This window comes from Anabas testudineus, chromosome 8 (assembly GCF_900324465.2).
Source record: "Anabas testudineus chromosome 8, fAnaTes1.2, whole genome shotgun sequence".
NCBI classification, from domain to species: Eukaryota; Metazoa; Chordata; class Actinopteri; order Anabantiformes; family Anabantidae; genus Anabas; species Anabas testudineus.
The window spans coordinates 10,032,411-10,059,615 of NC_046617.1; the positions used below are offsets into that span (position 1 = coordinate 10,032,411).

Here is a 27,205-nt window from a genome sequence, read left to right on the forward strand (position 1 = left end):
AGACTGTAAATCTAGCCTGAGTCCTTTTTTTGACCTTCTGGATATCACTAAATGAATAGTTCCTCTACAATTCACACCTGTCTAACTGTAGACTGGAGAATTTCTAAAGTCTTTGACTTCACTTTTTATTAAGGAGCTCAGTGTTGGGAGTTATATAGACTCATCTATTATTTAACAACACAGTATTTAGGCTGTTGTGCTTTTTTCAGCTGAGAATAATCTCTAAAATTAAAACTAAAATAAACTGCTGCAGATCTCTGACTTCTTTTGAGCGTTAGATTAAATTTTAAGGTTTTACTTGCAGGGCCAGGCTCCAATGTGTTGGCATTTAGAATTTCAATAATCGATAAATGTAAGTGAACATGTTGACTTTATCAAATTGTAATATTTGAGCGTTAAACTCTACATGAGATAAAACACAACCTCTGCGTCAGGAAGGCGACGTGATGACGACACACGTGGGCTGTGGTCATGTGATCCGTTCACCTGTGCCCTGCCGCTTTATCTTATGTGCCGCTTCCCTGAGTCGCCGCTTAAGGGTAAATTCAAATGCACGTTGTTTACGTCGAAAGTTTGACTTTTCACTGGTTTCGCAGAGTAAACGCTACAGGCTACAGCGACTTTAGTATTTTTTTTTCCACTCTGAGAGGTCTTGTTTGACTTTTAATTCGCCGACTGGTCGTGGACTTCGACCTCGGTGAGGCACCTGTTGCAAACAAGGAAGTCTGGTCTGTTGAACCTGTTGTTGGAGAAGTCGACAGGGCGTCTGTAAATGGATTTACATGGCCTAGTTGGCTTTTCTGAAATGCGATTTTATTCTCGATGTTGATCCTATAACGTTGTCCTGTGCCTATCCTGGACTGTTTGTGGACAGTAACCGAATAAAGCTGCTTCCATCCTCACAGGGACAAGGTGAGATATTTGTTGACGCTTAAGAAGGCGCATGTTAAGGCAAAAGTCATTGGAGAAACATTTGCCACATGTATATTTTTAGTGTTAATACTTTGAAGTATAATACCAGTAATAAGGCTTTGATTTGTGCTAAGCAGGCAGCATTAAATCATTAGGATCAGTCCACAGGTGGAGTGGCCTTTATTCCACCCTCACTCACTGTGTGTTTTCTGTTTTGTTTCAGATGAATGCTTCTGTTGAGGCCATGAATTCATCATCTGAAAATGATTCTATTGTTCACCTGCCTGCACCGATTCTCCCAGACAAGTCAGTCCTCTCCAACATGACTATTATTCAGACAAGCAACGGGTCCATCATAGAGGATCAGATTTTCTTGAACACTGTGGCGGCTCAGGCCCTTTCTGGGATATTTGTCTGGTCGGCGCTGCTCATGACATGTCACCAGGTGAGTTTTTCTTTTCCTTTCTTTCTTTTTTCTTTTTTTTTTTTAATACTCAAAACAAAATTGTTGCATTTCAAATCATTGTGCCTGTAATAAAGTAAACGTGTAATCAGAGACAGTTGTGGGATGTGAGAGATTGCACCTCCCTAGCCTGAGGACAGAAACAAATTATTCTATCCATAAAAGCAGTGACTACAGCATCTAAGCTCACCCTACTTTGTTTTCATACTCACACTGACACTTTGCCTTATCTCATGAAGTAGCCGTTCCTTTGTTTCCTGACAGATATTCATCTTTATACTTTGTGCTTGCAGTGCCCCCCAGTGCATTGTGGGAATGTTTTGCTTACTTCAGTTGACAGCGGCTATCAGATTAAAGTGGACGAAAATCCTTTAGCTGATTAAAGGACAATGAATACGCAGCGAGTGCTCTCTGTGTGGGAGAAAAACAATGACAGGAAGAATAAATGGCTCGACACAGGCTACCTTTACCCAGAATCCATTTCATCGCTGCTGTAAATGAGTGTTTCCTCTTGTGTGAGTGAGTTACCCACCGCGTGCAGATGATAGCTTATCATTATGATTTTATCATTTGCTGAGAGTGCAGCAGGGTGCAGTGTGTTATCAGCAGGGAAATCAATTGCTATCGAGATAACATTTACAGCGTTTATAAAGAATGAGGGGGTTGTTTTCCATTCACTGTGGTTTTAATGTTGCGCCCGTGTAATAGTTCAGCGATTTAGTGGATTATTTTATAAGCCTCATTTTTTAACAGTGCTGTGTTATGCTATCCAGCATCACTAGGCTTTTTGTTAACACACATCTGGTCATAACTGTGTCTTTTATGTGTTGTGATTAGTTAAAGAGTTGTTATTTGTGTGGCTCGGTAAGCTTATTGACATGCCCACTGAGCATCCACATGTAGCATCCTTTGTCAAAAAAAAAAAAAAAACCTTGTTTAGGGATTTGTGACTCAATATTCAGAAAACTGTGTTTTATCTTTTTATTATCGTACTCATTTGGGCAAACACACCAGCAAGACATTTTAATTGAAGAAATGAATTGCAAGTGTACTGCAGGGAGAACAGAGAGGGGCTGCAACAGGCATTTGTTCTGTCACAGGGAGAATAAAATAGTGTGCAGGACCAGTGGTGCAACGAGGACTGCTATATACTGCTATAAACTTCTGTTTTACTTTTTTAAACTTCCCAAAACTGGGATTTCTTTTCACCGAACTCTCCTGTTAAAGAGAAATAGGTTTGAGCTTTACTTGTGCTTGACATCATTCAGCCTGCAGCTGGAGTTAGGACAGACATTGATTTTTCAGGTTTTTCAGGCAAGCAGCAGACATCAATCTATAGCCTGCTTCACTTTACATGCAGAGATGACCAAATGTATCACACCCTCAGAGTCACAGTAATGGGGCATTAATGTACATCTTCTTATTCAATCAAGCTGCATTTGTTGACTACAGTCAGACTCTGACGTTCAGACCTTCTCCTCTAAATTGAAGCTTTTTAAAAGTAAAAAATGTCCAGATCAGCTAATGGTAGATAATATATTCATATACTCAACAATAATGTTAATAAAAAGGTCAATCAGCAATAGAGCTTAAGAATTATGACCCTCATAGCACAGAAAAATGCCTTTAACGCACCCATTAGAAACACAAGGTGATGTAAAAAACATCAATCAAATCTGTAGCTAGATTCAGTTTGGATAAAAGAGAAAGATTACATACGTTTTCTTGCCACTACATGGTGTGGATTTTATATATTTTATGAATTCTGATTACAACCAGTTGATTGGCAGATGTAACAATGCTTAAGTTGTAGCCATTAAGTGGCTTGAGTTTGCTGCAGTTGGATTGCACTCTTGTACTCAATAAGTTAGTAGGTAATAGAAATCTTCGTCAGCTGAGAAACTTTTTGGTCAGTTTGTAAATTGAAACTCATCTTCTCTATGAATAATAAAACACCAATCATTACTAGAAATCAATTGCTGCATGTCTTGCATCACAATAATGTTCCCTAATTTGCTTTGGTCTTTAATGAGTGCTACATTTTAAGAGCTTGTTCTGCACGACTGCATCCATCTGCAGAGAGTTGGTAATACTGTGGAAACAATTTGTCTGATTTAATTTTTTTAATTAAATCTGCTAATTATTTCTTTAAAGAGATCCTATGAGTGTTAGACAGATAAAAATGTATTTATAAAATGACAGATTAAATTAGCAGCAATGTAAGTCGTTAACATTTTTATTCTGTGCCCTGTGTTGAGTTGTGTAAGTGCTGCAACGCGTAAGCCTTGTCTGAAGATTCATTGAAAAATATTGATTTCTGTGTATTTTCCTCTGGGGGGAATATGGGAGAATTATGCATGTGTCTTAAAAACTAAAGGTTACGAACTTCTATCAGCTTGGTGAGGATGAAAAAAAAAGGTTTATTTAGTGATCGTAATGTTTACTTCTGTGAGGTCAGAGCTGTGCAAGAAGAGGTGTGGCGGGTGTAAACCAAAAGCATAAATGTTCTGGAACATAGAAGATTTTCACTCATCTGGGTCATGGTTATCCCAAAAGTACAGTCCAGCTCACACCGAACAGCACCTTTGGATTCTGGAAACTCACTGAAATGGGAGCTGTGTGATATTACAGAAGCACTTTCATAGTTGCAAGCGTTCATACAAAGACAAATCTGTGCAACAACACTAACACGTAGCTTTGAATAATATCACTGAGATACAACAACACATCTGATTGTTTGTTGTGAGCGCTCAGGAGACTGACATTCCTCATTGTTCACACCCATGTGGTTGGTGTCACTTTGTTGGCAATGCTATACTGTGCTATGCTAGGAAAACAATGTAGCACTAGTATTTTGTTTTTCTTTTTTCCATGGGTGTCTGCTGTATTTATTTCAATAAGAGCAAGTAATAGCTGTATTACTTTATTATCAGTATATTTTTGAAGTACATAATTTACAGATTTCAGTAATATGAAGATGTTAGTTGTTAAATTTAAAGCTAAAGTGATTTGGGGATTTATAGAAAACGTGATTAGCAAAAACAAATATTAAAATATGATTTCAATCTGCATTTTGGGATGTTGGTCGGGTAAGCACAGCACTCTTATTCTCAGTTATTTACATATGTTTTTTTTTTTGTGTGTTTTCACTACAGATCTATACACACCTTCGATCCTACACTGTCCCCAATGAGCAGCGCTACATCATCCGCATCCTGTTTATTGTGCCAATATACGCATTTGATTCTTGGCTCAGTCTGCTCTTCATCAGTAATGACCAGTACTACGTGTACTTTGATTCCATTCGAGACTGCTATGAAGGTAAACATTAAGGACTCACTGCAAGAAATTCTCTGCCTGATAACGTGCGGCCAGTCACAGTTGTTCCTCTGCTCTCATATTTTAGATAGCTGCCAAGAATAGAAATACTAGAAACTCACCAAAGTAGTTTTTCCACATCAGTCATTGTTCTCGAGTTGGTAGACCTCATTATTTTAGGTGTTACATTTCATGGAGGAGTCATTGTAGGAGTGTCTGTTTATTGACTCCGATTCATTGTGTTTACCAATGGCAAAAATGTCTCCTCCTTGCTTTTTAGGTAGGATATAGTTGTTTTTTTTTTTAATTAAGATATATTTCTAAACATTGTTCCATGTAATTTGCCAATAATATTCAATATTCAAATAGTATGTAAACAAAAATGTACATACTATTTGATTGTGATTATGTAATGAAGACCAAAGCACTTCGCCAATGGCAAAGGTGAATCGTATGCAAAATGGATTACAAATAATTTGAGAAAAGGAGAAGTAGGAAATACATTATTCAGAAGATTAGTTTCCAGTTTGCAGGCCAATTTTGTGGCTGATTGATAGTGCAGCACATCAGAAACCAGGGAGACTGGAATACCACCAGCGTCCACAGCTAAAACATAATGAACCTTCTCTTGACTGGACACCATGGGCATTAGCTTCATTTAATCCCTCCTTAAATAGCAGCAAAGGATTAGGTGGGGATTTCCAGGACACAGAACCCTTGAAAGCTTCTTAATGTAAGGAGTGAAACATTTATTGTTCCAAGATGTAGGATTAATTATTTTTTTATCAAGTGAACATTTTTACTCCGAAATAATTTGACCTTTTTAAATGAAGTTATAATTGAAGGTGATGAGAAATTATTCCGCCGTTATAATGGTGCCATGAAACATGCATGGTACAGAGTTTAAAGATGTTCTCTTTGTCCCACAGCGTTTGTCATTTACAATTTCCTGAGCTTGTCCTTTGAGTATCTGGGAGGAGAGAGTGCAATCATGTCAGAGATTCGAGGCAAGCCCATACAGTAAGTCCAGCATTAAATACATTACCTTAACCTTTGCTAACCATGGTATAGTTTAATCTTTATATGTACAATCACAGAATGTGCAACATGTGTCTTGCTGTTGTTTGATTTGCATTTAGTTTAACGACACAGTGAAACTGATGAAAGTAAACAGTCAGGTTGGTAATTTGTGACAGTCATTCTTTATCACAGAGCTTTTGAAAGGCATTGATAGGCTGTGTTGTATGGCTGACTCAGCCACAAGCACCAGCTCTTTGCCAGGTTATGAAGACAGTGGAGACATTAATGTTTAGCCCTGATAAATGGTGGCATTGCTTAACACCAGCAACTTGATAAAAGGTATAAGCTCTTCATCATAAGCTCTTCATCGTGCTATAAAATGGTTCTCTTTGCTGCCTTGCTGTTCTACGTCATTTAGTATTTCCACAGACGGTGACAATTTTATTTCTTTAATGAGTGAGAGCTCCACATTTCCTGCAAATAATTTTGAATTCTGTAATCTAGAAAGAATTTCACACAAGGTTTTAATTGAAATATTATCATACCTCATTGTGGTCATGTTGAGTGTTTCATTTAACAGTTTATGAAGGTCACATAGGTTATGTACATATGCTGTTGTCATGTTCACAGGAAACATACATACATAGTATGGCAAGAAAAGTATGTGAACCTTTTAAAATATCATAGTTTTCTGCCTTAATTTGTCATAGAAAATTCTGATCTTTAATGTTTAATGTCTTTATTGAGAACAACCATAAAAACCTCATAGTGCTACTAGTAAAAGTATGTGAACCCTTAAAATTAATTACAGGTTGACACTACCTCGGCAGTAATAACCTTAACCACGCACTTCCTGTAGCTGTGAATCAGGCCTGCACATCATTCAGGAGGAATTTTAGCCCATTCTTCCTGCAGAACTGCTTTAGCTCTGTCATATTCTGTGGACGTGTCATATGTGTGCGGCTCTCTTCAAGTTGTTCCACAGCTTCTCTATTGGGTTGAGGTCGGGACTCTGACTTGGCCACTACAAAAGGTGTATTTTGTTTCTCTGAAGCCATTCTGTTGTGTGTTTTGGCTCATTGTCCTGTAGCTTCACCCAGCTTCTACAAAGTTTCAGCTGAAGTTACTGCTGTTACAGTAACACTACTACTTGGGAGTGTCAGTGTGCTATTTGACAGATTTCAGGCGTGCAGCGACTGATTAAACAGAACACTTGATTAATTGGTCCTAGATCCTCTGAAAGCTCTTTGGCCAGGCATGGCTCAATAATCATATTCTTCTTGTGCAGAGCAAACTCAAAATGTTTGGTTTTTTCTCAGTCAAAGTAGCTCTAGTCCACGCCTCCAAACTAGACTCCACGTATGCTAGCACCTGACTCCAGTTAGCTTTTTTGAGATCATCATTTAATGGGTTCACATACTGTTTCCACTAGCACTGTGAGGTTTTTATGGTTGTTCTGTTATAATTTTAGGTAAATTATATTTAATACTTTTAACTTAGATGAAGATCACATCACATTTTATGACAATTTAATACAGAAAACCATGAAATTCCAAAATGTTCACATACTTTTTCTTGGATTGTGCATTGTAGTTTATTACTGGATTAATCAGATATTTGCTTCAACTTCAGGAAAGAATATGAAGTGGTACCTCTGTTGGTAGTGGAGTACTTTTTTTTAGCCAAGTAATTGCACTTTTAATGAAATGTAAATGTAATATGCCATGTTCTTTGTAACATACTAGATTAAGTTTGAACTGCTTAAAATACATCTTCTGTATGTTTTGAGACAGAGAACGACTGTTTTTATTCTGCAGAGGAATCCCAATGAGTTTTTTTTCTAATTTGAATTTAATTTGACTGAATACCAATGCTCCTATTTGCAAGTGCTTCTGCATTAAGAGTCTGGGCATCAGTAACTTATCCAGAATGATTAACAAAGAACCAAAACCGGAGGTGTAAACATTAGGAAAGTAATTAAATGCTATTTCAGACTGTGTCTACTTTTTTATACCTTTGTGCAGTCTGATTGCTAAGAGCATGAAAAATACCCCAACTGCTCTGAACAGCACTTTAGGGTTGTGAGGCCGAAGGTGCTCTGTGGCTGTGCCCAGACTAATTCTGAGATGTTATTTAGGATGAAGCTGAATTTAGTTTTAATGTTCCTCTTTTGCTACTAGTTGCTAAATTATCATTTCGGCTGTGATGTCAACTTATGATTCTTTTTTTTCCTTTGTCACTTGTTTTATGTTTATTTCATTAATGATATAATTGGGTAGCTCATTTCCTGTTGTCCTTGCAGGTCAAGTTGTCTGTATGGTACCTGCTGCCTTGTTGGAATGAGCTACTCCATCGGCTTTTTACGATTCTGCAAACAGGTGAGCTTCAGTCACCATGTCTCTGCTCTAGAGAGGCTTCTTTGGACCACTGAAATAATTTTACACTCGCCAAAAATGAGGACATCAAACTGTCTTAAAGAAACAATATTGCACTATAAATTAGCATTCGGCCTAGATCTCCAGACGATTTAAAAGTGACAGCTGTTATAATTGGCTGTGTGCTTTTCAGAGGATAACATCCACAGGTTTAAAAAAAAAAAAAAAGGAAAACAAAAGCAATTGGGGACAAGTGAAAGGAGCTTGATAATAAACACTGAGAGATGATATGAGCTGTCAGCACAGAGCTCCCTCTCAGTGTCTTGGGATGCTGCTCAAGCTCCCAGTCTAACGCTGATGGAAATTGGAACCGAGAGTTATGTCTTCAAAACAAAATACATGGTGAATTGAACATTTTTTATATAAGCAGCAACGTTCAGTGTGCCTTGACAGCAATCCTGCGTGAAGTGTTTTAAAAGGAGAAAAAAAAAAACCTTGCAAGTTTTCTCTGGTGGTATTTCTGAAGACGCATAAAGACTGTTTCTCTGAAACAGACTGAGAATTGAAAATGAGAACAGTGGATATTAAAGAGAGTATTATATTGTAGCAATAATTATTTTGTAGTTGGCTGAAAATAGAGGCCTGGAGGACTGAACAGAACGTTTCAGAAATCACAGAACATATATTGCATAGTTCAAACATGTTTAAATGCTGCTTTGCAGATGAACTCCCATGAAACTTGGGATCAACAGGATTTGACATGATAGTGGTTGAATGTATTAATTTATTTTAAGTGGATTCCTAAAGCACTGCATTATATTGGTCTCATAATAATGTGGCTTAAAGTTAGGAAACACCAGTGCGTGCTTGTTGTGTAAGAACGGGTGAAATCTTTCACAGCGTATCACAGACAAGTACTAAAACAAACAGGCTGACAGTGCACAAGATCTGAGAGATCTTAAACCATCTTTTGGTAACAGGGCTCTTACAGTTGTTGCACATTGAAGGGAAGCTTCAGTGTGCAATTAGAAAAGGGTTTATGAAATGAGTCACTGGCATGGAAAAGCAGGCTGGAGCTATGGTAGTGCCCTGAGGTAAGGTTAGAGGATAGCCTTAGAAGTTGTTGCATCCTAAACTGTCTATTATGATGTTTTATTGTACTGAACCTGGGCACAAGTTGAATCCTTAGTATCCCAGGGACCTTCACTTTCATAGGTAGCATCAAAATAGCCAAGCCATTACCAATCATGTGTTGCACAGATATGCTCTAGTGAACTATTGCAGAGAAAACAGCAGAGACATCTGATGTGGTGAACATTATAACTGAAAATAAAAGCTTTGGGTCTGTTCAAGCTGTGAATTCTCAATGAAACATTATTTGGTATTATGGGAAAACAGCTGCAGTTCAAGTGTGTGAACACATACGCACAAGTGCATCTAAATTAAAATAAATATAGAGAGATGCTATTGTGGTAGATGTTATTCAATTTACTGACAAGTATGTAACATTAACCTATAATCTTAACATCAACATCACCATATAGCACCATGCACCAACACTTACATATAGCTAACTTTTACATTTTGAACTTTCATCGTGTTTAAACGTTTAAATGTCCAGCACCACTACAGTGATTGGAGTTTAGGTCAGCCTCTGTCAAACTGTTTGTTTCAGGCTTCAATACACAGCACAGAAGACACGAGGGATCTAGACTTACTGCATACAGGTCTACACCCTCTGGGTCCACTGTTGTCCAACAACAGCATTAACACATCAGTATCAGATACAAATGTCAAAGAGAACTTCAACAAAGAAGGAGTTGCATCTGAACATTGACATCACTCATATCTTTCCATTACATTATTCATCATCATTTAACTTAGCTGAACACAAAGCCTAGAAATGGAGGGGAAGAAACAACTAACCTGGCTCTGTTCAAAATCCACCTTTCACTACCTCTATAGCTCACCAATTAACATATGGAATCTTGTTTGTTTAAGGTGAACAAACGCCAACGTTCAAACATGATCATTTGCTGTTTTATGGAGGGTTATTTGTTGCCCTGTTTATTAGCTCTGAGCAACTGCTGGGCAATCAGCAGAAACTCTGTACTCTTTTGAATGCATCACACAGATGATACATAATGTGTTAATTAGTGACATTTAGAGGTACTGATACGCAGCTTTTTCATTGTCTTCTTTGAGCAGTGCTAAGATGGCTGTTTTCCCAGTTACAGTCCTTGTGCTAAGACGGGTTTAGTTATATTTATGGTCAAATATGAAAGTTGTTTTTCTAGTTGAACTCAGAAAATAAGCTTATTTCCCAAAACATCAAATTGTTCCTCGAAAATGTTGTTTTGAAGACAGATGTTTTGACATCTGTCTTGAGGGTATTAGGTCCTAGAATTAATGGAGTTGCTGAATGGGTATGGCCTTATTTGTTGGGGTGTGTGTGTGTGTGTGTGTGTGTGTGTGTGTGTGTGTGTGTGTGTGTGTGTGTGTGTGTGTGTGTGTGTGTGTGTGTGTGTGTGTGTGTGTGTGTATTATATAATGGGGAATCAAATACACAGCTGTAATGATCTTGGTAGGAACGGTGAGATTAAAGGGACTTAGAGACAATAACACTTGCTTGTGGTTTTCGAGCACTTACAGATAACATTTAATTAGATGGGCCAACAGATTCTGATGCCCTTCTTCATCCTTCATCCACCTCATCCTTCATAGTGTCCTTGCTTGTTTGGCTGTTTCATTCTGAATTGTAATTTGTTCTCCAGGCAACTCTCCAGTTCTGCGTTGTCAAACCCATCATGGCAGTCATCACCATCATCCTGCAGGCCTTTGGCAAATATCACGATGGAGATTTTAAGTGAGCAGCTCCTCTTTTTGCATGTCATTCTTCATGTATCGTACGCATCCTATGTCATTGCCAGCAGGCTTGTTTGCTGTTTATGTGCACATGGAAACAATTTGCAAATGGAGATAATCATATCAGCTATTCACAGCATGCATAGTGAACATGTTGGGAATCAAATGCTTTTGTTTTAGGTTCAAAATTGCTGTGTTGGAACTTTACAGGTACTTTGCTGCAGGTTGTCCCAGTTGTGTCACTGTTCTGGCCGTCACATCTCTCACCTCTTGGGTTTTGTTGATATTACAAAACATAATTCAAGAGTTTTAGCAATATGAACTAACAAAATGCTTTTGCACATTTTCCCTAAATGTTGTAAACGTTCTCAAATGAAGAATCTTCATTCATATTGTGTGCTATAAAGCGAGATACATTGTTTCATTTCATACTTTTATTGATGTCAAGTGATACAAAGGCTAGGGATAAACTTAAAAGCAAATGTAATTTTAGTGTATTAGTGCTTCAGAAGAGCCAATAAGGGTCTCAGTAGAATATAGAGAGGGTAATATATTCAATAAAATTGTCTTTAGTGTGTAATCAAAAGCTATAAAATCTGCAGCCTATAAACCCCACCTGAATTATTTTCGGGTGCTCTTCTCCGCCTCTCTGTGCAGTGTCTCTTCCTGAAGATTCAGCTGTGACAACACTCGTTTCTAAACTACTGTGGAGAAGTGCAAGTTCAATAAGAGCATCAGCATTATATCCTCAGCCTCTTACTGTTGAACTAAAAGATAGACGTGATTAAATGATTTCTCCTTATACTTCCAAAAGCTAAATGAGCTCACAGAAATAACGGTGTTTTGTCATGTCTTTTTTTTTTTTTTTAAGCTCTGTTGCAAGACTGTGATGGTTCACTGATTGTTTACTTATACGCTTTCAGCCAACCACACACTCTACACTGCATGAGAGTAATTACTGTAGTCACAGCTGAGTCCTCTGAGATGCTTTTTTAGAATGCAGATGGCAGACAGGCAGACTGACAATGAAATATAGACAAATCTGCCGTGTTGGATGCATCCTGAAATGCCATCTACAAACAACCTTTTATTAGCTGCTTGTTGAAATAACACGTGTAAAGGCTGCATTTCCTCATTTATTTAATATGGCTGAAAATGTCATCGCATTTAAGCAGCTTCTTTTCCATTCAGTAGTAATAAATGGAGTCAAACTTAGGAAAGAACTCAGTGAAGTCACTATATTCAGGCTTGTCATGTGATCAAAGCTGATAAACATGTCTTTAAATCTTCAGATTTACCATTTAAATATCTAACAGCTGCACTTTCTCTACTCTGTGTCTGTGTAGCGTGAATGGAGGATACCTGTATATCACAATCATCTACAACGTCTCAGTGAGTTTGGCCCTCTACGCTCTCTTCCTCTTCTTCTTCGCAACCAGTGACCTGCTGAGACCATACGAACCGGTGCTCAAATTCCTCACAATCAAATCTGTCATCTTCTTATCTTTCTGGCAAGGTAGGTCCACCTGTGTTTTTATTTTTTGTTTCTTTATTTTTTTCACATATGAGTTGAAATTGGTGGTAAAAAATGTTGCTGCTTTGCAGGAATGATCCTTGCCATCCTGGAACGCTGCGGCGTCATTCCCAATGCACTGTTCATCGACGGAGAAGAGGTCGGCGCCGGCACTGTGGCAGCAGGCTGGCAGAACTTTATCATCTGCATAGAAATGTTCTTTGCTGCTATTGCCCTCCGATATGCCTTCACCTGCACTGTGTACCAGGAGAAAAAAAATGAAGTGCCAGGTGAGTGCCGCAAACTGTGCAGAGAGCAAGCAAAATAAAATTGAACTGATTATGAGTTCTGCCCTTGCCTTGAAGCCATGTTGACATGTTCCAAGGCTAATTGCCCTTTTAACAAATAGAATACGTAATGAGACAGCCTTAAAAGTGTTAGCAGTAACAATAATTGCATTGCTATGTGCATTTTGCACCTATTTATCCCAGTCAGACTGACTTTTAAAGTTCTGTTCCCCATTCAGTCCTTCTTTTCAAACTAATAACCAATCTGGACTGTCTGCATATTTACAAATTTGTACTTAAAACAAAAGTAGTGCTGTTGTAAGGGCATTAGCCAGGAGAGAGAGAGAGCGCGAGAGAAGAAGAATAGGATTATACAGTACAGTAGCTAGAACAGACAGAGTGTCAGCCCTTTGAGTTCAATGCAGCTTCCAAGTATAAGAGAAATAGAAGTGGAGTTTTTTCCTGCTGTAGAAAACTATATGCACGAGCTGCTTAATGGCTTGATACGCCCATTTCTTATTTTTGCATTCAAGATGAAAATCAAATAATGCAACGACATAAAATTAGCTGTTTTATTCCTGCCATGCCAAAGGAAATCCATTATTCAACTTGCTGTCCGCTTATATAAGTGTAATAATAGTGTTGCTCCGAAATGTTTGACAGCAGGTTATTACATTTCTTTTGGTGATTTATTTCATTCTTTCGGTTATCCTGTCCTTTCCTGCTACAGGAACCTTTGGCTGTGACATTAACACTGTAGTTCTGCTGCTGTACCTCCACCCTCAGGTGTGTGTGTGCTTCAGCCATGTGGGGTGGGAAGGCAGGATGTAAGGAGAAACTCAGCAGACCGTGGCTAACTGCCCTGTACCCCCCACCCCACCTTGTCCTTCTATCTGTCGCCTCCATAAACTGATCCAGACAGCACTAACGGTGACCCTGAACCAGAAGGCTGCGGATGTCTGCTGGCTATATTTTTTTTGCTTTGGACTTTTAGTTGTGGGATAAATTCAGCCTGGCTCACAGCTGGGTGCTCGGGGATCAACAGTGGAGACAGTGGTTGTGACTCAAATCTGTTCAGTCCATTTATAAACTGCAGCCTGTGAAAAGGCCATGATGAAAAAAATCCCTTTATATTACTGCTATGTCTCAACTTAGGTAGTTTATAGAAGTATGTAGTTTTAGACGTTTAAAGCCACAACATCAGTCGCATGCACTGCTGTCTGAACATTGCTCTCCCTGTGTCATTTGTGCAGAAACCATTCCACAGATGCAGAGCATTTCCAGTGGTCTGAAGGAGACCATAAACCCAGGAGACATGGTGCAGGATGCCATCCACAACTTCTCCCCGGCTTACCAGCAGTACACCCAGCAGTCCACACAGGAGGTGGTCCAGCCCAGCACAAATGGAAAAGTGGCCACAGGCAACAGGAGCTCCCGCAAGTCTGACAAAATCATGCTGATTACCTCTGATGATGAATTCTAGACATTTATCCAGCTGCATCCAGGTGTTTACATCCTTCCTACTATCCATGATTATCTGTGGATACAGCTGTGTTGAAGAAAAAAAAAGAGTTTTATTTGTTTTATTTTCATTATTCCAGTATTTAAAATGACTTGCCTACCTTTAATGAAGAACTGAAACATCAAGACGAGGGATAAATGGTTTTAAAATTAATAATTTCTTCATGTATCAGAGGTTATAAGGCTATACATTTCCTTCAAATGAAGCTGCTAAGTGTTCAGCAGCTTCCCTGATCCTGATTTTGTTTACGTCATTATGTTAGTGCTCGCTCTCTGGCCGTCTGAAGTGTGTTCCTCCTGATTCATGCCAGTTTCAAAGAGGAGATGATTAATATGTGACTCCAGGTGGGAGGCATACAAGCCATCAGTGGCTGGGAATGACACTTCATGGACCGCATCTCGCATCTGCGTGTTTGAAGTATTTGCTGAGCATTCCTCTGCATGGTTTCCTGACAAATGGAAGGAATGGTTCAAAGACTCATTCATTTTGGAGCAGGCACTTCAAACTGCAGACTATAGCACTTCACAATCCTTTGTATCTACCATAGCATGGACAAATTAGATAAAGCTGCCTCCTACAAAGTGGGAGTTACACTATTCTCATTAATTTTCCCTGCATGCTAAAGAGGGTAATTCAGTGCAGCCAGACAGCTGCTGAACAGACACTAACAATGAAGGTTTTTGCAGCTTCTGCACAACTGAAATCCCTTCTGAAACTGTTCAGACCTACTTTTTGCACACTTTGTGTTTTAGATTTAATTTTATTGGATACGCTTTTATTTTACCTATTGGTTTACACTCAATAACCTCTAATGACAAAGTGAAAACATGCAGATTTATTAAAAATCAAATGCTGAAATCTGTCATCTACAGACATATTTCAAACTTTGGCACCATCACAGTAAAATTAAACCAAAGCAGATACCACCTGACAACAATTTAGAGTGTCATGACACGAGAGATTTGTTTATATATTTATTTTATTTTCATAAATTTGCAAAAATGTGTTAATAAAATATTTGTCACTTTGTCATTTTGGTTTACTGATTTTAGACCAATAGCTTTAAAATCTGCAAAGGCACCTGAATACTTTCTAAAGCCACTGTAAATACTTTGGGGAGAGCCTTTACATATTTAAAGTGTTGACATCTCTTGTTATAATTCCATGTTCCTGGGATTATTATGAAATGTACATAATCAGATTGGTGTAAATTGCAGTGTTTATTTTATTTGTATAAAAATGTTTGAATTATAAATCATAACTTACAGTTTTTAGTCCAGACATAGTCAAACCAAATGATGATTCCTTCTTCCTTTTTCCACTACATAGTGTGTGTTTGTGTGTGTGTGTGTGTGTATATATGTATATATAATACGTGTTTATGTCTTATGGGAGGCATACTGTAGCTTTCTAGGCTCACTAGACATTGGAGACCACGTTTGTGTATCAGGTCTTATTTTAATTTTGATACCCTCTTTGTGCCAACGACGGCTTAAATTTACACTTTGGTACAAAAATATGTAAAATAGTTGTGATTAATGTGTCTCAGTCCTGTTTGGCACTGTTTGTAAAATAAAACACCTCCGTTGGTTTTATTACTCATATGTTGAACTGAGTATGCAGTTTCTCTATGATGGAAAAAGTACAGAATCGGACACAGCAGACCTATTTATAGGAATAATTTACCATGCTTTAAATCAGAGCAGAAACAAATACAGATTTTATTTTTACATGAGGGTAGTTCATCGAGAAAACATGTAAATAAATGAATGTAAAATAAAAAATAATTTAGGTGTTGTTTTTAATAAAATTACACAAATCAAAGAAATAAATATAAAACATGAGCAGAATAATGGCAAGGTGAGAAGGGTACATACTCTGTTTATGCTGCCTGGTTACTATTCTCGTTTACAGTCACTCATTAAACCTCAATGTGTTGCCACAAGACTAGAATAAAGAAATCAATTTATCTGTAAAGTACAAACTTAACATAGAAACTGCTGATGTTGAACTAACATTCATTGTATTTTAGCCATTATTTCACCCACAATCACATGAGTCATACACATCCACTCTGTTCCTTCTATGCGTGCGATCTTTCTAAATTTATAGACACAATCTGCTTAATCTACAGTTCTAAAACTTTCTTTCTACAAGGCTAAAATTCAATATCGTAGCTTTTAGGGCTGGCAGAGCTTGTGTGTAAAAGCTTATTTACTCTAGACATTCTCATTAAGAACATTGAAATTAACCTAGTTTCATAATACCTAGTCAAGATGTACAAGCAACCTCATGTCTATACATACAGTCACTGGTCACATTATTAGGTACAAACTAAAATAATCCAATACAGCAGCTCAGCTATGAATTCTACTTTTACATGGGAGGTCATTTTAATAAACTTTTATTACTGAGGTCATAGTGGGTGTTGTAGTTGTACTGGAGTGTATAATATAAAGATATATTTCTAATGTTTAACACTTATAAAACTTATAAAAGTAGAATTCATGGCAGAGTTGATGTGTTAGATTGTACAGGCGCACCTAATGAAATGGCCAGTGTGTATAAATGTGCATCTCAATAGTCCATATAAAAATGTAAAATAATAACTGATATCTTTAAACAGTTCTATTACAGCTCTAGGGGAACAGCAACAAGCTTCACTCACTTCAACCATGACAGGAAAGAAGTTTGGGTAAACATCCACGGTACGTAATATTTATTCCTCTTAAACATCACCTAAACTGTAGTAATCTCTGCATAATACTCCCTAAACATGGTTTTAAAAACTCATTGCAGCCTTGGTGCCTTGGAGTAGATGTAAATAATTCTCTGGCAAACCTTTGTAAGATACGTGTGTTTGAGAAAATGAATGGACTCTCCCGGCTCACATTGGACGTAGGACTAACAACAGAGTACTTAATTGACCTGCAGAGAAGTTTGTCTTCACTATCGTGTGGTACACAAATACACACTTGGAGAGAATCTAAAAAGCATTCAGCTCAAATGCAAATACAGTAATAAGTGCTTAAATTCAACAATGTCTCATTGAACAGGATTTGGTTTTGAAACTTTATCTCAGGAGGTCACTGTCCTATTTGTCAGAAAATGCTTTGAGCACTGTTGGCTTGTGCTGGAAATTTACACGTAAACATGCAGCGTGCATCTGCAAATTCGTCTGACTTAATCTTAATGTGGGTGGACAATTAGCAGCTTTTTCATTCCATTATTGTCACCATCATCATTTAAAACTGTCCAAATCAATTTTCATCTATAGAAAAGCTAATTAAGTCAACCTTAGAGTCTGTATGTGAATGATTAGGTTTACATGCAGATCTCGCTCTATTTTAAGAGCAAACTTTCTCAATGTTTCTTCATCTAATGGAGCCCAACAGGCCCATTTGTTGTTGTAAGGTGGTTTGCACATGTGATATGAGACCAATGTACTCTTGTATTGAATTATATGCAGTTTTTTTTGTTTGCAATACTGAGATGAATTAGATATTATGCATAAATTTTCAGCTCTATGACCCAGAAATTATGCACACAGAATGTGTGAACTACTTTGCATAGATAGTTTGACTTGCAACAGGTTTCAATGTTTTGAAAAAAATCTCTTCGAAGCTCTTTACGAACAGTGTGGACTGGCAGTCATCTCTCTGTTTGTGGACAGTTTAGTCTCGACTGTAATCTAGTAGCTGCATGTAACCCGAGTCTGCCCAACTTGTGAATTAGACAAATGGTAAATACGCTGAGAAGAACTATTCGTGGGGAATAAATACTCACAAAGAAGACTTGAGTTATGAGAATAGTTTTCTCATTGTAAATGTGAATATATCATTTTTAGAAAAAGTTCAGCATCAACATAATTAGACTTCAAAGAATGATTACATAATCACACCATTCCCAGGATAGTAAAGGACATAAATATAGAAAAATATGTAGTATATATATATATACTACATATATATATATATATAATATATAATATATACCGTGTATGCATATAAAACTAAGTATCGGAAAAAGAACATAGGATGTATCAACATAGAAACAAAGTGAAAATAAAAAACAAGAGTAAGAACACAGCAATGCCCCTGCTTAAAAATCACAGCAGGTTGTACAGCAGCAAAGTTCCCCATACTGTTCTTTGCAGCAATGGAACAGGGGAAGAACAGTCATGTCCTCTTAGCCAAGAGAAAATCCTGACATGAACAATCTCTACTTCACTCCAAATTAGGAATGGGTCCTCAGTAAGAACAGCTTGATTTCAAGTCAATTTTATATTTAAAATATCTCAAAATATACAACAGGAGTAAGGTGTTTACTGCATTTCGTTGTCATGACACCACTGTTTCTAGAGATGGGCGTCAGGAGTTCTCTTGCAGAAGAGTGTGTCAAAAAAAAAGCAAAGTAAATAGTTACTGTTACAGAGTTACCAACACCGGCAGCAGCACTTCTCATGACCCAGCAGTAGGAATGATTTCTATTTGGACGGACTTCTCAATGTAAAGGTTCTGTAATATACAGGAAATAAGTTGAATTGCGTTTCACTTGTTAGAACTGCTCTCGTTATCACTATATCCAATATGGATTACCTACCAAAGAGTGGTATATAAAGGAAAGAGGCAAATCACCAAGTAAGTGCTGTGGCATACCTATGAGATCACACCATCTTTAGTTACATCACACCTGACCTTTCACAAAGTGGTCACACCACAGTTATCATTATACAGTTCAGGTTTCCTGTTTTCTTTCTACTGTATCTTAACTGTTTCCTTATAAGTGCTAAATAATGAAAGAGGCTTGGCAATAGCAAATCTTCAGAAACCAAACAATTATGGTACAAATGGTACTTAATCGCTTTCCCAGGTTTCCATTTTAGTCTTCTCAAGTCTGTTTAATCAAACGTGATTTAAAATCAGTTGAAATCTACTAGAACTAAACTGCACGAACATCTACTGCGTTGCAAAATGCAAACAGAAATTGTGAATCATTTCAAGTCAAGAGGACTACAAAGAGAGCAACAAAATCACGTGCAGCACCTTCCAATGAGTCGCCAATGTCTTCAACAACAAAGCTGCACCACTGACAAACGTTCAGCAGTTTCAGTAGCACACTAAAACACGTCGTCTATCATGACAGGAAATCCAAGATCCATTTAAAATCTGATCTACCTGATACAGAATCATGCAGATGTGAATGTTTTTTTTTTTTATGTTTGAGCCCTTTTTTTTTTTTTGTTTTTGTGGGATTGACCCTGGAGGCATCATATAACTAACTTGCAGACAGGTCGTGGCCTAATGGTGCAAAACGATTTGGACATAAATGCTCCTGACTAATAAGTTCGCGATGACTGACCACCGAGCAAAACTTTGCATGATGAAGGCAGAAATATAAATACTGCCGTCTAACTAGTTCAACCCTTCATTGATCAGTTATCAAATGCTTAATGACGTGCTCGCTGAACAGACCATAGAGTGATGCGTACGCAGGTTTCCACTACAACAGGCTATATTTTTTCCTGCTTAGCATCTTCCTAAAGAGAACAGGGACTTATCGGTAAAAACATCTGGTGCTGCAGTTGGCTGCCTCCAAAAAGCATGTGGTTGGATACCACTAGCAACTGTAGTATCAAAGCTGGAACGATAAATCTTCTGTGTATCATCCGTAAGATATTTATGTAGATCAATCATACATTATTTTAAATGCAACAGCTTCAAAGGTTTAATTTATACTGAGACATTTCTATGTATAGAAAATATAATTTGGCAAAGGCTCTAGAAATATATTTACTGTCACATTTGTGCTACTTAAACCTTTTATGTTTTCTGCTTAATAACATTAAGTATCCTTGGTGAATGCTTCCGCATTAAGGCATGTCAAAGACCTGCAAATCTCTCCTATCAGTCAGGGAGACAGGGTCATAGAAGGCCAATACCCTGCCGGTGCTGGGGTTCAGGGAGGGTTTTGCACAGTGCACAGACAATGTAGATTGTGTAAGAGACAGAAGGAGGGAGACAGAGTTGTGAAAGCATCACATAGAGCTTGCCACCCTATTCCATCCCTCAGTGTAAGTACTGAGCATCCTGTCAGTACAGGAAAAGTGGGTTCAGGCTGGGTCAAAACCGGGAAGGACCAGGCAGGAGAAGGAAGGCCCAGTCCTGTCAACACTAGGAGGGAGCTGAGAATGGGGTCTGGTTGGAGTTGTTGTGGTTGGCGGACTTGACAATGGTGATGACACTGGTGGTGGCCACCTTTCCCGGCGAGTAGGGCCCACGGGTAACAGTCCGGGCAAAACATTGAAGGGCCTCATACTTGGCTCGCAGGGCATCCAGCTCCAATCTCATGCTGGCATTTTCACGGGCCAGTTTGTCCACCTCCTGCTGCAGTTCTGTCTTTTGCCTCTCCAGCTCCTCCTTCTGGGTGACGCGCTTGATTCGGCAGCTGGCGGCGTAGCCCCTGTTTTTCAGGGTCCTTCGCCGCTGCTTCAACCGCACAACGTCATCCTTGGTCAGCCCGCGCAGGTGCTGGTTGAGCTCCCGCACTGACATGGCCACCAACTCGTCATCGCTGAGCGATGGGGCATTCTCACCCACCTCCTTCTTGACCTGCAAGACACGAGCAGGGGGTTGAGAACAGCATCCGCAGGACCCCGTCTGGCCAAGAAAACACTTTTCGAACTGCTCTCACTTACCTTTAAAGCTTTGCTTGTCTTAAAATGAGTCGTCATTCCCTGCATGCAGACAACTGACCAGAATCTCACAGAAGACACTGAAAAATTAAGAAAACACTGTTTTATTGCTTCATTAATAAAAAGAAAATACTAATAAGTATCATATTTTCATCTCAGCATGTAGTTGCCTTTCAACTAACTATCATATTAAAATGCTACTTACATACTAATTGCATGACTCTGTTGCCTAATGAGTATGCTCACTTTTAGTTACAGGTGCAAACATGTCACTCCCCTGTCAATTCACCTTTTTAAAAAAATACTGTTCAGCATTCCTGAGTTACATCATGTGTCAATATTTGTTTTTGCATGCGACTACTACAGATGCCAGCAGAGGGCGGCCTGACATTATTAAACAGCAGCACTGGTGCTAGTCTGTATTCATGTGCTAGAAGAGGTGGGCCTTGACAATGTAGTTCACTAGACCAAGCAAGATTAGCAACAGGCTGTCTCTCTCCCTCTCTCTCTTTCTCTTCATAGAACTTTGCATTTAAGCCCCCCGCCGAAGCAATTTCGCCAGAGCAGTTTTTGGAAAAGCTTCTCTGTGCTCATTACACTGTAGGCACATGCTTTCCAGACTGCTGCCATGGCCAAAAAAAGCAAGAGCGCTGATCTGTGATCCTGTGAGAGGCACACATCCCCCAAGGCTCCATTTCAGGTCCTGCAGACCAGCCTGACTACGAGTGCACTGTTCCATGCTCCACTGCTACCATGGAAACGCCCTGCAAATGGGCGTGGGAGTGTGAGTCACATGGTCGTGAAAAGGGTAAACAAGTCTCATTCATAACCGCAACACAGCCTATACATAGTACGAATAAGAAGCACTGACTTGTGCTGATCATTGTAAGACATCCTGTTAGAGAGAGAAAAAAAAAAGAACAACTCAATTTGTCTTTGCTCTATTTATGTTGTTACTTCCCCTTAATTCAGTTTTATGCAGATCGTTCTTCTGTTCTTCTAATCTGATACCTGGGGGTCTACAGGGACAGTCCAACGCCAACACTTAGTCTCCTTGTCACAGAGATTAAAGCACACTTTCACAACAGCCTAACATTTACAGTTATGCTGAACTTTACAGGGCAGCAGATACGCATGTGGAAAATTCCTGGAGATAGAGTGTCACAGAGAAATAGTTTCCTTTATAGTCACCGATGTATTTTTGCAGTGAGACAATGTAGTCTATCGATTTGGAGCCGTCTCTCGCTGGTTGGATCCTCTTACACTGGGCTTTCCTGAGCTGCTCTATGCCCTTATTTAACTCTGGCGGATATATTTAGCCCACAGTGCTGACACAAATTTCTGCCAACTAAACAATTTAAGGGAGCATGCGATAAGCGATACCTTTGTAGGAGAGCAAATATTCTCCACATGGCTCTTAGCTTTACTTGGGAAGTTAAAGCTGCAGGAAAATACTCTGGGTGTGGCTGTTCCTTTTGGGATATTTATCACATCTTCACATCGTATTGCTGTAAATATTACCAGTACAAGACTTTGGACACGCTGCAGACTTTGCAGTGAAGATGAAAAACAACTCTGTTCTCTTTTGCCGCTCTTATTCTTTTTTTTTTTTTTGCCAAACATTAGTCATTTTTCTTATAATAGCTTAAACTGACCATCACTGTCTACAGTGCAAGCAGGCAAACCTCAAATGATTCTGACTTGGAAAATAAACAGATGAGAAATACATGTACCAACCAAACAGCTCAACCCTGAGCCACATAAACTCATGTTAAGAGATCCTGAGAACATCTGCTGCTCTGTCTGATGTCCTTGATTCATTCTGTCAAACAAGTAGTAAAGAATTGCATAATTGAAATTTCAGATGTTTCGAATAAATATGAAGAACTAAAACATATTTAGGCTGCGACTTGGCTCCAACAGTCTAATTTCAGTGGGATTGCGTCAGAGGGGCTCCCTGGATATACTCCTTGCAAAGATCATGGAAAAGTGATGCGAGCCCTGCAGCTTGAATCAAGAGGTCAGGTTGTTTCCCTGAAATTCTTCAGGCATGTGTTTTAGGCTTGTGCTTATGTTTTTGCAACTCACAACAAAAAAAAAAGGATGAGGCTTTCCTGATCAAGATGCCAAAGTTTCCTCTGAAGAAAAACAGCAATTATATTACACAGACAAATCCACTCATTATAATTTTGCCACACGGATGAGACAAACAAGATTTCACAACAAAAAATCGCGGCTTCTCATTCTAGCACAAAAAACAACTTAAATAAGGATTTTCACAACAGTAAGAAGAAGGAGTCTGGGAAAATACCTCAAAGAAAAGCCACAAATGGCGGGTAAAGAACAAAACCGCATTCCTGAGTGAACACACATGTGCAAAGCCTCACATGCACACAGGCAAATCTTCACTGGGAGAGGGGGGGGGGGAGGGGGGGTATGCAGCGTGAATGCGTCCTGCAGAGGCGCTCGCCTTGTGGGGGTGGAGTTCAAGCAATCCTGCTTGTAAAACAACGACTGCAAAATTCACAAAATGTCTGGAATTCAGAAGCGTCTCGCGTCTTTCACTTGCCCAAACAAATCAAAAGGGAGCCTGTGTGCACATGTCCGAGGACCGTTTTTCTCATGCAGCAAATATTGGTTTAAATAATGACCATAATGTGTCCCGTTTACACAAAAAACAACATTCACAAACTGGTCACAACGATGCAGAGTTGAGTCCAGAGACGCCACGACTCTCAATGAACGTCCGTGACAAACAATATTTCGTAACTGTGCTTGTTTGTAAAAGCCAGCGTTTGATTTCATGTGGACGGCCGCATGCTTTCTGGTAAACCTGCTGCTTTGTTCTTTTGGGTGTACACATGGCTTTGAAGATCAACTGACCCATTTCAAGAGAGTTTTCCAGAAAAACAAGGCTGGGTTGTACATCTGCACAGACCAACATAAACTGCTGTGAAGAACAAACTTCTGGCATTTGAGAGAATACGTCTGTTTAATGAACCTATGCACCATTTGTTTAGTGATAGCACATGTTTATGTTTTTAGAGTTAGGCATCTGGCCAAGTTCAAGGCTGCACTTCAGCTACATCAGGTTAGTGTGGGGTCCAGCCTTCTCCTAAAATAAACAACATGTCACAGACGTATGCGCTCGTGCTGCCGTGATAAATGCGGAGCGGTGTCTGTTTTTTCCTTCTCATTGGGTTTCACTGTGCAAGTGTGTTGGGCAGAAAGCAGACTTGTTGCCGCTCTCAACAGTCTGATGCAGCCTTCTGAGAAAGCTCTTGCTCTTCTTGCATTTTTCTCAGAGCGGTAGGGAAGATTTCTCTCCAGACTAGGGCGTGTGTGGCGCTCTGCTCTTTCTCCAGCGCAGCACATTTGGTGGGATATTATGTGAAGGAAATGGAGAGCATAGCTGAGCAGTGAGTCATGCTGTTTACTGGTAAAAGCGACGACCGGCGGCAGGGAATCACACCCTCCCGATCTGACGTTTCCTGGAAAATCCCGTTGTTTCTCTGGGAGGAAGGAAAAGTACAGAGAACCTTGGAAATGGTTGGCATGAGCACCGGAACTTTTGTGCGGAAAGGGAGGAGAACACAACCAATATCTGAGCTAAGATGTTCTCCCTACCAGCGATACTCAAAGAAATGTCCAGAATGCAACAAGTCAATATAGACACACCTGTCCAACCTAAATAGTAGGATAAATGTTAATACTCTGTTTACAGAAAGTTTACATCACCACTACATTTCTCATTTTCCAGCATTGCGTAACAAAACAACCACAGAAACTGAGCTCTTGAGTCAAAAATAAAGCTAATAACACTCCAGTACTTTGCAGGTTTCCGTGCCTCTCCTCCAAAAACAACTAGCCAATGCAATGCCATTGGATAGAAAGGCCAGCCAGGTTGAATGTTGTGGAGCTAATTGTGTGTGTTGCTGCCAACATGCCGTATGAGTCACAATGGAATCAGGAAGTTGCTGAGGTAAAAGATCAGCAAATAAATTAGTAAGTCAGTTCCACTGAAAATCAACAAGGACATTCTTCAAATGCATGAATCAGTAGGGCCGACGCAGGTCGCACCTCTCACAATAATGACGTGAAAGCAGCAGGTGATCGTGTCCGTCTGACAGAAAAGCAGGAGAACAGAGGATGCAAATCAGTGTGGGCAGCAGGCTGAGCAGACAGAATCTAGCTCTGAGGGAAACACTCTGGACGGACGCCCCACAGGCCTGTTCACACATTCATCTGTTATTGTCTGTATACACCCTGTCTGGCATGTTCGGCTGTGAAATCACTAGACCCCAAAGCCAATAATCAAGACTTTTTTCTTTCCTTTTTTTTTTTTTTTTCCAGTAAGAGGAGCAAAACACACCATAGAAATCGTGTTCCTTGTGAGTCATCACATCACTAACCACAGCTATTTCACTTTCACAATACTCCACCACAAAAATGTTTTGTATGCTACAGGACTTTGATCCATCACCGCTGACCAGCAAAATGAGAAATAGCACAGGACTGGAGACAATTAATCTCTATTCCTGTGTAGTCAGGGGGAATTTCTCCCAATGTGCCTTGTCACTGTCACAGGCTGTAGCGGTGATAAAATGAGTCAGCCATTGCAACTTCTCCATCCAAAAGAAGACATCATCACTTTGGTGACTTAGCCACATGTTAACCTCCTGACAGAAGAGTTCACCCACTCCCACTTGCCTCACTGAAGGCAGCAGACACACTGTGCGCCCACCGGAAAAGAAGCACTGAATCAGAAACACCTCTTGGGGCACAAATCTGTGGCCATCTAAGTGAAACAAGTGACTCAAAGAGAAATATTTTCCATTCTGTGATCACAACGGCCACTTAATAAAAGAAGCAATCAAAGCATAATCATCATCATTGATATTATTATTATTATTATTATTTCTTTATATTTCACTTAGTGCTATTATTTCAATCATTTATATGTATTAAAAATTGATATATAGGCTACATGAAAAGATAAAGGCCTTTCTTCTTATTTGTTGTTGGTAGAAATCCTGCTGATTAGTGACTATTGCTCCTGTGTGGGCCAGTCATCGTGCCCTTTGTCCCACATGTCTAAAATGCAGACCACGTGTTGTTTCCGATGTCAGAAGTGAGGCTGGTATTGTGCTTTGTAGGCGCCTCTAAGAAATAACGTGTTTAAATTAACAACAAGCCTAGAAATAAAAAAAAAGGGTGTGAAAAAAAAAACGTTTGGGTCATAATAAGTAGTTCCAACAGACCTGACAGTAAGTTTCTTTCTCTCTTTCTTTCACTTCCATTTTCCCCACAAGTTGGTTGGAGTTACAAAATGAGTTCATTAAACAAATCCCAACAAACCAACAACGCAGATCATCGCTGATCTCTTATAATAACTGGCGCAATTAATAGGCTATAGGCTGCGCTGTAAGGTTGTTTTATAACATCAACCTCAGCAGAGTATTAGTAAAAGTATTACTATAACATAACAAAAGGCAACTGTAGCAAGAAAGGCTCATTTTAGTTATTTTTACATACATTTATAACTTCTGTATTTATTTTAGACTGTTTCATCTTTTTAAACAATGGACTGGCCTTCACTCGCTGCCACCTGAATCCACTTCAATTCATTTAAATACAGCCTGATTGAAAAAAAAAAGAAAATCAATCATTAATTCATCAGTTATTCCAACTTATTTTTACCTAACTTCTCCCGCGTTTCCTTTTACGCAGCTTCACCGAGCTCCGAGGTACCTTCTCGGGCATTTGTGTTATGTTCCTCCGACGCAACACGTGTCCGCAAGAAACAATCTCCAAAGTCAACATCAACTTTTCATCCCCGGGATTTCAAACGTATGTTCCTATACGCGATCGGCGTGTGTGTGTGTGTGTGTGCGCGTCTCCCGACAGCAGCCCGTGTGCGCTGCGCCGTCGCCACTAGGTCACCGTGAGAACCCGAGCGCATTTAGAAAGGAATGTCAAAACATCTTTCTCCCCCCCCTCCAACAACAAAAAAAAAAAAAACAACAACCTTACCTCTGTGAACGCGGACGTCTGTGGAAATGCGGAATGCGTAAAAAGAAAAAAGTGGCGGAGTGAGTTGGATGAGTTAGATTCCCGACAGATGCGCCAAAGTCCGTGTCGGCGGCTGGTGTGGAGCGTCCAGCGGACGAGCGGCGGAGTCTCCTCGTACTGAATTAACTCCAAAACAACAACAATGTACCAGCATTCCACGCTCT

The 27,205-nt window shown here is 39.3% G+C and overlaps 2 protein-coding genes across 4 annotated transcripts; one reads left to right on the plus strand and one right to left on the minus strand.

Moving 5' to 3' along the window:
- The first annotated feature begins 474 nt into the window (after positions 1–474).
- Positions 475–18,112, plus strand: tmem184a (transmembrane protein 184a). Its single transcript, XM_026349463.1, has 9 exons — positions 475–912; positions 1,136–1,357; positions 4,531–4,696; positions 5,623–5,713; positions 8,016–8,091; positions 10,863–10,954; positions 12,300–12,469; positions 12,559–12,756; positions 14,007–18,112. The coding sequence occupies exons 2-9, from the start codon at positions 1,136–1,138 to the stop codon at positions 14,234–14,236; spliced, it is 1,245 nt and encodes a 414-aa protein (XP_026205248.1). The 5' UTR covers positions 475–912; the 3' UTR covers positions 14,237–18,112.
- Positions 17,744–27,205, minus strand: mafk (v-maf avian musculoaponeurotic fibrosarcoma oncogene homolog K). 3 transcript variants are annotated; one of them, XM_026349492.1, is made up of 5 exons: positions 27,099–27,205; positions 27,003–27,063; positions 25,453–25,454; positions 20,973–21,049; positions 17,744–20,886 (listed from the first exon to the last, which is right to left on the minus strand). In XM_026349492.1, exons 1-5 carry the CDS (start codon positions 27,193–27,195, stop codon positions 20,449–20,451), a joined length of 675 nt encoding a protein of 224 aa, XP_026205277.1. In that variant the 5' UTR covers positions 27,196–27,205; the 3' UTR covers positions 17,744–20,448. The 3 variants fall into 3 exon arrangements, with proteins under 3 accessions (XP_026205277.1, XP_026205259.1, XP_026205268.1); XM_026349474.1 differs by lacking the exon at positions 25,453–25,454 and having other exon boundaries at positions 27,003–27,196; XM_026349483.1 differs by lacking the exons at positions 25,453–25,454; positions 27,003–27,063; positions 27,099–27,205 and adding an exon at positions 26,670–26,908.